The sequence below is a fragment of the Manis pentadactyla genome, chromosome 1 (assembly GCF_030020395.1).
Source record: "Manis pentadactyla isolate mManPen7 chromosome 1, mManPen7.hap1, whole genome shotgun sequence".
In the NCBI taxonomy this organism is placed as follows: domain Eukaryota; kingdom Metazoa; phylum Chordata; class Mammalia; order Pholidota; family Manidae; genus Manis; species Manis pentadactyla.
Genome location: NC_080019.1, coordinates 9,077,652 through 9,089,290, shown reverse-complemented (window position 1 = coordinate 9,089,290; position 11,639 = coordinate 9,077,652). Strand labels below are relative to the sequence as shown.

Here is an 11,639-nt window from a genome sequence, read left to right as displayed (position 1 = left end):
AACATGTTTAGGAGTTCCTACAGAATTTAAGTTGAAGTGTCTTGGGAGAAAATGGTCAGAAATGTTAGTTTTTATGGAGTATCCAGTTCCCCGTGACCCACAGTGGGGAAGGCTGGCCCCTCGCCATCTGTCCCTGCCATCTCCATTCATAAAGAGATCCTCCATCTCTGGATCTCAAAGGCCCGTCCTGGGCACCATTCTTCTCCACCAGGAGGGTGTCCTGGGCGGTGTTCTCTGTGATGAGGCCTGAGTCAAGGGGCTCTTGTGTTTCACAGCTGGCAGAGCTGAGAGGGGTTCCTCGTGGCCTGTACGATGGACCCGTGTGCGAGGTGTCTGTGACCCCCAAGACAGTCACTCCAGCCTCCTCGGCTAAGACCTCTCCTGCCAAGCAGCAGGCCCCGCCTGTCCGGAACCTGCACCAGTCTGGATTCAGCCTGTCTGGTACGCGATTTTGGTTAGGGCTCAGCTGTGCAGGGCATGCGCAAGGAGTGGGCGAGTCTGTGGTTGCTTTTGTTAAAGAGGCAGAAGCAGAAATGAGATGATGTTCCCATCCTGCCCAAAGTGAGAGGTACTAGTATCCTGAGAGATGTCGTTCGCAGCAGATGGCCAGTGGGGTGTCAGAAGCTCGCCATGAGTTGTCACATGTGATGTCATGGTGCATCCACTGTGTGTAATACTCAGTATATTAAGAGGTCATTCTCCAGTGTATTAGGTCTGCCCTGAAGAAGGATACCTGGGCATTCTGGAACTTCTCTGCTCCCCACATATGCCGTGATCGTTCATAGCTTGCAGAGCCTGGAGCTTCCGCAGCCTGTTTGTAGCCCAGCCTCTAGCTGTGCCCCTGCCTCCTCATCTCTAGTGTGAGGGTAATGACCTACGCAGTTGCTGTGAGGATTAAATGAGTCAGTGAAGTAATATAATAATAATAATGAGTAAAGTGCTTAGAGCCATTTGATAGTTGTTACTTATTTGCTTGGTTGAAATACATGCTATTAGGGAGGGTGACAGGAAAGGGTCCAGATTTTAGAGTTTCCTTATTAGAAATCTCCTTCTGGTCCTTCATGCAGCCCACGACTAGACACTGTCCACTTTTCTGGCTCCCTAAGCCACAGATAATGTATCCGAATTTGTATGGCATGTGCAAGAAAGAGTTCATCGGACAGAATTTTTTTTTGTAAGATATACTGGTTTGCAGAAAGTTGCCATCTGTGCCATTACACGGATTACCAATTCTCAAAAAATTTTTAAACGGCAAATCTTAGCATTGTGATGAAGTGAAGTGGGCCTGATAATGTCTGTGCCATCTTATTTACACAGGCCATTCAAATAGAAGGAAGATCCTTACCCTTCCTTTTGATGAAACAGTAGCTGTCTAGGGCTCGGGGCTGGAATGCCAGAGGGGGCTGCACCTCAGAAAAAGCCACCCTTGGTCTGCCTAAGGAGCGGAGGGGCAGGAGGTCGTCTGAGTCAGACCCCAGAACCAAAGTGCTGTTTTCTATATGGCTTTACTTTCCCAGTAATGGGTCCAGCTGGCTTTTGCAAGGACGGCTTCACACAGGCTGTGATTCCTTCCCTAGGTTGTAGTTAAACGTTCAGGGAGGTTTGGGGAGGACAGAGAGTGGGCCTTTGCTTCCGAGCCGTGCTGTTTCCCTGTAGAGCAGGAACTTCCATACCTTTTTGTGACCCTCCCGCTGTCTCCCCTCCAGGTGCTCAGATCGATGACAACATTCCTCGCCGCACCACCCAGCGCATCGTGGCCCCCCCGGGTGGCCGAGCCAACATCACCAGCCTGGGCTAGAGCCGCAGGGCCGCCGTCCACCTGGGGCTGGGGGCCGGGACACACCTGAGGACATTCTGAGAGTTCCTTCCCTCCTTTTTTTTTTTTTTAAGAGCCTGTGATAGTTACTGTGGGGCAGCCAGTCCACGGGGACCCCTGGAGACATTGACCTTGCTCACCCACGTCCCTACACGTCTACGAATATGGCACCCTACCCCATACATGACTGCATCCAGCACTCAGACATGCAAAACAAAGCACCTCACAGCGAGGGCGGTTTTCCTGTCCAGCCTCTGTCGTATCTGTTCTCAGCTTCCTTTTCATGGGGGGAGGGGGAGATAGAGTGAACTGCCCAGAGCTGCATTTTTCTTTTTAAATTTTTGAACATGTTTTCTTTGTGGGGCTGGGGCAGGGTGGGCGGGGGTGGGGGGAGTTTTTTTTTTATTTAGTACTTCGTGGGAAGCCGAATCACTATTCACACTAGGGGTTTGAACTGGACATCCGAAGGATGCAGTTGCACAACCACCGAGCTGACCCGGAGTGGGCGGCAGACCTGTCCCATCCCTCCTGAGAGGCTCCGGAGTGTCCGCATCGTCATTCCATGATCTGCTGGGTCAACGTTTGATAAAGAGCAGGTGTTCTTTTTGGCCTAGATTTTGCTGCAGATTCAATTTTTTGAGGATTCACTTCTCTCTGCTTCTCTTCTGTTCTCTTTCTAGCTTTTACATTCATGCATATTTTCACTTCTGTCTCTGTTTCCTCTAGCCCTTGTTTCTGAGAGGATATTTTTTCTCTCCTTCCCCCATTGTCTTTTCAGATGACCAGGTCTACCGTCTACTGTAGTCCTAAGAATCTGCCTTGCAGGATGTGAGCTTTGTCACTGCAACCCTAGAATACTCTGTCCTCGTCCATATAAGGCTGGTGCCACCCCTCCCCCCATCACAGGGATATGCGTTTGAGTTCAAGACGCTTCCCAGGTTCAGAGAAAGACTGAGTCATTCACCAACAGTGTAACTGGTGACCTGTCACAGAACAGAACCTCCATAGAGCCGGGATGTTGAAGAAGTCAGGGTATAGGACTTGAGAGTTTTTTTCCTCCATGCAGTGTTAATTGGCTAAAGACGTGATCAAATCTAAATTGAGCCCCAGAACCCAAGGAAGCCAGCCAGCTTCAAGCCAGCCACCAGCTCACAGGGGTGGCACTTTGTGGCAAAAAATACTTTTTCTTATCCAGTTATTTCAAAAGATATCATGCAGTAGTCCCCCCATATCCATGGGGAGGCCTTCTGAGACCCCAGGGGATGCCTGAAACCCTGTGTATACTGTTTTATCCTATACATGCACACCTGTGATAAAGTTTAATTTATAAATTAGGCACAGTAAGAGATGAACAATAATAAATAAACTAAGACAATTATAACAAGAGACTAATAAAGGTCACATGAATGTGATCTCTCAAAATATATTATTATACTCTATTCATCCTTCTTGTGATGGTAGGAGGTGATAAAATGCTGTGTGATGAGATGAAGAGGTGAACAGCGTAGGCGCTGTGACGTCGTGTTAGGCTATATTGACCTGACAATATGTCAGAAGGAGCATCATCTGGACCACAGGTAACAAACTGCAGAAAGCAAAACCCTGGGTAATGGGGGACTGCCATATAGGGAGGCCTTCCAAACAGAAAATCCTTGGGAAATTTGACTTAGAAAGTCCATTTTACTTTGCAAGAGTAAAAATCGGTTTAATGAGTGATAGGGTGATGTATCCTAACTGTTCGGGGGGGAAAAATACCAAATGTGTGGCGCCCTTGAGACCGCAGGTGACCTGGTGTCCCCATCCCTCCTGCTCCTTGTCTGAGTGACTCTTGCCACCAGCTGCCTTTGTGCCCACCCTGTCTGCGGTTTGTGTTGCGTTTCCTCCCGTGTGCCTGCGTGGACAGGTTCTAAGCCGCGCTGTTTGCCGCTTTTATAGAACCCAGTCCGCTCTTGTGAAGCATCGCAGACACAAGTGGGTCACTGTGTCACCGCCCGTGTCTCTCCACACTTGTCTTGCCTCTGGGATTACGGTTGAGGTTTCTTTTGTTGTTGTTGTTGTTTATTTGTTATTTTGAAAGTAAATTGCACTTTTAAAGAATAATTGGTTAACTTAATATATTTGCTTTTGTTCTCTCTTGTACTTAGAGGAAATTTGAACAAGTTGGAAAAAAAACCCGTTTTTTGTTTCAATTCTGAGAAACACTTGCAGCTCTCCAGGGTTCACTTGGGCCTTCCTGTTTTCCCTGTGCCAGGTCAGGGTAGTATTGGTTATTTTGATTGTTTTCTCGAAAAAAAACTTGAGACCTGAAGATTTCCGCAGGCTGTGTAAGCATGTCTCCCTCTTGGCTTGCTGTGTGTCTGTTAAACGGATGTCATTTGTAAATGCTAAGATAAACTGACAGTGTCTCAGAGCTGAGTAACCGCAGTGACTTGATGCTCTAAAACAGTGTAGGATTTAATACTAGATGGTTTTTAATCCTTGGAATTGTGATTGTGACCCATGAGTGGAGGAAGTTCCAGTGCCGAAGCTGATCATGTGTGTAGCCAGAAAAGTACCCCCTTTTTTTTTTTGTAACCACTGTCTTAATGGCAAAATAATTATGGTAAAAAAAAAAAACAAGTCTCGTGTTTATTCCTTAAGAACTCTGTGTTATATTACCATGGAACGCCTAATAAAGCAAAATGTGGTTGTTTCAGGGATGTGTCTGTGTTGAGATGTTCAAGGAAGCAGCTGCTTGGCTCGACCCTCAAGCAAAGCTCCTCTTCTGGAAGCTTCCACAGCCGCCTTTGGTCTTGCTTTGCTGACTGTACCCACGGGGGACACTGTGTGTTGCATGTTGTGACACCCAGGCAGCTGAGGGCTGATTCTGAGCAGAGCTCTGCATGGCATTGCTGAGTGTGAGAAATTCGTGGACTCCATCCGAGAGAGGCCACCAGAATCGAGCTGCACACAGAAGTTTGGATGCGGGAACCCGGGGTTGGGGAGGGGGTGCATATAGGTTAGGCCCCTCTGCGTCCTTATGCTTGTTCACCCGGAAAGTCCTCCAGCTCCATGCAGGCACGGAAGGTGACACAGTAAGGTGTACTGACTTGCAGCCAGAGCTCAGTCAAGGAGCTTGCAGTGCTCCGGGACGGAGCTCACATTCTACTACCTGAGCAAGTGCCAAGAGTGCACAGGGGGCATGAGACACACGCACCCCAGCAGGGTGGGTGCTTGCTGCCCACAGTCCTTGTTTCCTGGCGCTGCTGTCACTGGTTCTGAAGATGCTGAATGAAGCAGGTGTGCACTTGTGGCTGCCTGGGCCCCCCTGTGGTTGCAGAAGCCCTTCTCTGTGCCTTTCTGTCTTTGCCTTCTCTCCAGCCCTGTCTGAACGGGATATGAGGTGCCTTACAAGAGCATATACTGTACCAAGCTTTTATAAACAGGGTTTGAGTGAAGAGGAAGCAAAGAGTAGGAAAAATAAGGGAAGGCCTTAGCACAACACGCCTGCCAGGGGGCTTTAAACTTGTGAGGTAACAGCAAATGCAAAAAAGGGCAATGTAGCCAGAAGATCACAGAACATTTATAGTGACCAGAAAATAAGGTCTTCAGAAGAAATAAAGATTCCTAGTGTTCAGCTCTTCCGGCAAGGCCTGGGCCTCCCGAGAACAGTGCTGTGTGTCTGGGCTGGCTCCTGGGAGCACAGCTCCGTGATCCATGGAAAGTGAATCTGTCCAGGAGGGGGGGCAAAAGGCACGCCCTAACATTTATGGGAGCTGTGACAAGGTTAAAGTGGAGACCCAGCTCCACAGGCCATCCCCCTCCTGTCCCACCCTGGCTTCCACACCAACACAGGCCTCATGCTATGAGGACACCCCAGCTTGTGTGTCCAAGTGCTGCTCAACTCCTCGCAAACAGCCACCCCAAGCGCTGTCCACACCGGCTGTGAGGTCTGTCCTCTGAAGGCCAGACCTGGCAGAGAGACCCAGGTAGGTGCTGGGAGTAGGTCTGGATCCCTTAGAACAGGGAGTTGTGGAAGGATGGCCAGAGAGCAGGTTCTTCAAAGAGGGAGTCCATGGGTGCCATGTGGCTAAGTAACAGGACCAGATATATAATGCTTGGGTGGTGGGGTTTAATCCAAAAATATTTTAGAGCACGTAGAAAAAAATAAGGGAATGCATGTCCTTTAGAAGTGTTTTTGTCTTGTTTTGCCATGAGTTGAAAGTTCTATTACCTTACAAGTTTCTGAAGCACACATATTGTGGACGAAAAGGCACATCTATTGCTTTCCCATCAACTGAGGGGGGCATATGTTTTGATGGTGCTGCTGATTAGGTATTCATCTTTCAGAAAGCTGTTCAGCTATGGGCCTTATTTACTGTCTCTGCAAGATGGGGGAGATCATGTTACCCAGCCAACCGAGCTTCCAGCTTTGGAACCCATCAGAAAGGGTAGGGGAGAGGATTGCGGAGGAGTAACAGGAAGCGGCTGGAGACTGTTCTAAGTGTCTCTCCTGAAATAGAAATAGACCAGCGGATGAAGAGCGATGTCCGCGGAGGTTTGTTGGACGAAGGATGTGGCAGATCTAGGAGACAGCAGAGATGGTGGTGGTCTACCAGTCCTTGTCCTAATAAACTTTATCCCACAACCTGGAGCCATCCAACACGATTACACAGAGTTGATCAAACAAAACGGATCTGTTGGATAGTCACACTTGACAGTCTCTGTATTATGTGCCAAGCAGTGCTGTGAGGGGGCTTCACACTGTAGCTCAGTTAACCTCAGTAACGCAGAAGGAGGCGCCATTACTTTCCCTATGGTTCAGACGAGGAGACAGAAGCACAGGAGTTATGCAACTTGTCCAGAACCAGGCTCTGAACCTGCTCCGTCTGGGGCCAGTGGCCCTGTTTTTCATCATTATTATTATGCTTTCTCTTAGGAGAAAGCTTCTGTTTAAAAGCACGAGGGGAAAAGAGATGGTAAGTGGCAGAGAGTAAGACGGAAGGTGCGTGGGGAAAGGTCACAGACAAATGAGAGCTCAGCAAAGACCGACTGACGTCGCGAATCCAACACAAACCTGGAGATGTACGGGCTCCAGGTGAGAAGAACGGGGAGGTCTATGCAATACACAGAGAACCAGAAATGTGGTTTAGAGAAGGGCAAAATGAAAGGAAAACTAGTTGAGTGCATTAAGTTTTATATGAAGATTTGGAGAAATTGTGTTGATTTGGTGAAAAATTATAAATATGTGTATATACCCAAATATATATAATTTTTATAAGGATCTTGAAAGAATGAAAGTAATGTCCACTGAAAATACTTTGAGAAGCAGCAGAGGGACCAGACGTGTAAGTGCGTAGGCGCTGTAAGGATTCGATGTCGGGAGGGGGCCAACCGGCGTCCCCTTGGCCGCGAGGAGTGTGGTCCTCACCCAGGGCTTGGGGCCTCACGGCTGGACGGCGTGAAGGCCTGCGGAAGGAACTCTGGGGGTGTGGGAGACGTAACACTACAGCAATTTTATGGTTATCATTTATTTCATTGAAATTATTTCTGGGATTAGTTTGGGCGACTAAGCCTTGTCGGCACTGTAGTTACACCGACAGTCCTTGTCCTGATAAACTTCATCCCACAACGTGGAGCCATCCGGCCGCCTGTGTGTGGGTTGGGAATGGCGTGGCGGTCAGGGGAAGCGGCCTGTACTCCAGCGATGACCCTGCCTGCGACCTGCTGTTCTCAGCTTGGTCTTGTGACTCTGGGGACACCAGGGACCCTTGATAGGACCCAAGTATGGACCCCTCAGGGAAGAAGGGGACAGGAGGGGAGAACTTTTTGTTTTGCTGTTTACAGCTCTGCGATCAGTCCCGCCTCAGAGAAGACTAGATGTGCAGTGGACTGTCCATTGAGACTTTGCATTTCTGAAGGTTCTTTTCCTAACGCTCCTCAGCAGGTCAAGGAGCCTCTGAGCCCCCGGTGAGCCTGCTATGAGAGAGCAGCCTATCTGTGGTGTTGAACTCCCCTGCTGAAGACACGTCTTTGATGTTGTCCAACATAGTTAAGCATTAGGTGAGAAAGCACAGAATGTATGAAGATGGCTCTGCCCTCAAGATGGTTAAAGGAGGAGAAGCGTTGACCATCTGTGGGTGGCCCCTAGCTGTAGGGAGATGGGCCCCCAGCTTTATCTACCACTGACCAGCCTTCCTGTCCACCGACTCCCCCTACCCCCGTTTCTGACATCATACGCCTTCAGTCCGGTGGCTTGATTGTCCCCTGCCTGTCAGGCCCCTACCAGCATCCCACTGGGACCCCGTGGCAGGCACCTGAACTCTCCTACTTCTCTCAACTTCCTTGAACCCGTGTCTTCCCGTTGCACCTGGTAAACCAACCCCAGCTCTGGATGCCCCGCCACAGCAGCCCTGCTGGCCGGCAGCCTCTTCACCACACCCCAGAGGAGGGGACAACCCCGTCACCTCCTGACTCTTACTTGCTGCCTGGCAATCCCTGCCATGTGCCAGGTCATGAGGAAGGAGAATTCAGGTCCCATCCCCAGCTGCCAATGGCTGAATTCCGGGAGGCCCAAGTGCTCCTGTGCAAAAAGGGACTATGGGAATCCAGATGGCACCTCATCTTTTGTTTTCTCAGTTGGCACCCACCTGCTGTCCTTCTGCCCTTCCTCCCCTTGACCAAACCTCCCCCGGCCAAATGCTGTCTGTGCATCACCACCAACGAGCTCACGTGTGATCCAGTCAACTCCCACATTTGCTAGTCATTCTCTTCACATCTTTGCCTTAAAAGAAGACCCGGTGCCTCTTTCTAAGGACAAAATTTTGTCTTCAGTCTCCTTAGGTGGAGTTTCCTCTGCCTCTGGCTCCCCACATCCTTGAGGGTGGCGGGGGGTGACATGCTGTCCTACCCACAGCACTTCCCCCACCCTGCCCCTGGGCTGTGCTGCCCTCATGCCGTGCCCACCGCTGTTGTCCACGGACTTCCATGGTGACGTTTATTGGAGACTTGCCAAACCATGGCCTGGTTTTGCTCTCCACCATGATCCCTGCCATCTGGAGGAGTTACTTCAACAGCCACGCAGATGACGCCTCAGTATCTTAGAGTTGAGTTTTGTGATGCTCCTCCTGCCTTAGCTATCTACTCTCTGGGCCATTTAATGTCCCCAAAAGCTCTATTTGTTGAAACCACCAAGGTAGATATGCTCTCCTCCTTTTGGTTTGCTTGCTCAAATCCTTCCAGGGCTCCTGTTCTTTGGCAGCACCAGCCTCCCTGTCTGTCATTCCATCTGTTTCTCCCTCCACCAGTGTCCTCCTGTCTGCCTTCCCAATGCTACTTAGATTCTACGGTGCAAGCTTTCATTCATTGTTTTGCCGACACCCTAGCCCCTTGACCCTTTGTCCTTTCCCTGTATCTTCTCTGTCAAACCCCAACTCTAGATGAACCCCTCCATCCTCTGTACCTTGAGCATGAACACCACCGTCTGGTAGAGAAAACTGCACAGCCAGGCAGGTTGCCGCCATGAGAAAGTCCTGGCCATTGACTCCAGCTGAACACTGAGCATTGCACACTCCCCAGGAATCCTCTCTTTTTTTTTTTACAGGCTGTTGTCCTACCTGCTATGTCTTGAATCTCTGTCCCTCTGTTCCCTGTATCTCCCTCAGGAGATGTTCTTGTCTCCCACTTTACCAGGAAGATGTAAACCGTCAAGCAGAAACTTCTTTACATCTCTTACCAGATGAATAAAACAATATGCAAACACACCCACTCACCCTATCCCACATTCAGTCTACTACCTTCTCAGAAAACTAGCTTTTTGGAACAAAAGACCCTCAAATCTCAGTGGGCAACATAGCAACATTGGTTTTTCATTCATACAAATTCCAGCATGGCTGTTCCAGGTCAGAAACATTGGCTGTCCTCCTGTGAGTCTGTCTTCTATGTGGTGACATGGTGCCCTGGCTCCTTCAATTCTCTGACGTCACCATCCTAAACACAAGGCCTCCAGTGTGGCCAGAAGAAGAGAGGGGAGTTTTAGGCCAGGTCTGGAAAAACATACATCATTTTTGCTTACATTCCATTGGCCAGAACTCATCTTCTGACCCACCTATGTGGAAGCAGCCTAGGCAACAGAGGCTTCCTGTGTGCCCAGGATGACAGTGAAGCAGGGTGGTTAGCACAGAGCACTGTTCTGGCCACACTGGGAAGGGGTGGTTGGCCAAGGGAAAATCACAGCGACCCAAGCAGGAGAGGGGGGAAAAAGCTATTGGTGTCCCTACCCTCAGATTAATGACAAGGTTATTTGCAAGGGCCAAGTGTCTCTCCACCAGATGATCATCTTAAGAAAAATGAGGAACTGGTTCCCAAAGTGTTGTAGTTATTTCGGCCAGACTCTGTGGAGGTAAATGCATCTCAGAGCCCTCTCGGGCATGACCTCAGCTCTGGACACCACTGTCCTCCGTGTTGTGTCCATCAGTCCCCTTCCTGGGGGGCTACTTGGCAGAGAGAAAAGGGCAGTGTGGTATGGGTGATGCTCAGCCTTTGGTGAATCTAGCTGACTGTGCGGGAGGTGGGCCTCTACCAACCCCGGGGGCCCTGGGCACGTCCAGTACCATGGGAAATGGATCAAATGAGGCCTCAGGCTAGAGGAGAAGGCTGATTGTATCCAAGTAATTCTGGTTCATATTGTAATGGAACTAGGAACCACAAGATACATAAGCAGGGGGATGCAGCCAGTTGAGGGGATGGGAAAGCTTTCACAAAGAATTGAGTAAAAAAATAATAAGAAGAAAATAGAACAAAGAAAAAAATGGAGAAGTCAGCTAATGCCGAGCAGTGACCCATGGGCCCATCAGGTATCTATTATCTCAGGCCCAGTTCATCTCCAAGGGCACCAATCTGATCCTTGAACTGGAGCTTTCTGTATAAACTGCTTTAGAACCAAGGGGAACAGATGTTTTATTTCTCTGGTCCTGCTGTTCATTCTCCCAAGAATTTTCTATCAGTTCTTAGCGACTCATTTGCAAATCTGATATGGGGCCACTTACTGAGATGGTATTCTGTTCACAAAGGATTGCTCCCTTGGAATTATTGCTCCATCTCCTCCACACCCCACCCTGCCACTCAGTTTCCATGCATTCCAGAATGGGCATCCTGTCCTTCAGGTTTAGAAGAATGTCCCTTGCCTGATTGCTCTTAAGGCTTGATTCTACTTTAATCGGGGGTCCTGTCTTCTCTCACTGTGCCCTTTTCTTCTTGGACGACAGGCTTAAAACACAATAGTCTCAGCAAAATGCTTGTTGAAGAATTTGGAATGAGGCCTATAAAAAACAGCTCTGGCAGGTTGCAGAGTTTTTCCATTAGATGGCAGCAATGTACAAACTGAGCAAGAGCTAGCGAGGCCCTGAACCCTTGACACCGCAGTAAGACAGAACAGAGTGCATACAGCACCAGTCAGCGCAAAACAATCCTGCACAAGCCCCCAGTCAGCTGCACATGGGCTGGACAGCTACAGCTGGACGTGGGCTGTGTGCTGTCCACAAAGGGACGGTAGAGGACTCCGAGTTAGGAGCATTATGTATTAATACAAAGTGGGTGCACAGACTTAACAAGAGTCACTAAAAAAGTTGATTACTAAGGGCTCCAAATCTCACATCCCCCCATTAAGTAAGATGGTTCTCCTTTAGCCATGGCCTGTTTTCTGATAGAGTTTGCAACAGTGCTGTCAATTAGCCACGCAGATGCAATAGGGTGAGGCTGTTCTGGTGTTTCATGTTCCTGTCCTGCAGGCAAATCCCCTGTCCTCCTTGGTCCCCTGTCAACACAGGTACTGTAAAGTTACCAG

At 49.2% G+C, this 11,639-nt stretch overlaps 1 protein-coding gene across 2 annotated transcripts in view; it reads left to right on the top strand.

Annotated features, from left to right (window-relative positions):
- The window catches only part of DPYSL2 (dihydropyrimidinase like 2), a 107,235-nt gene extending 102,722 nt beyond the window's left edge, over positions 1-4,513 (top strand). For both annotated transcript variants that reach the window (XM_036888778.2, XM_036888779.2), the window contains exons 13-14: positions 276-441; positions 1,707-4,513. In XM_036888778.2, the coding sequence (XP_036744673.1) occupies positions 276-441; positions 1,707-1,798 (258 nt within the window). In that variant the 3' untranslated portion in view covers positions 1,799-4,513. The remainder of the gene's footprint in view (positions 1-275; positions 442-1,706) is intronic.
- The last annotated feature ends 7,126 nt before the right edge of the window (positions 4,514-11,639 follow it).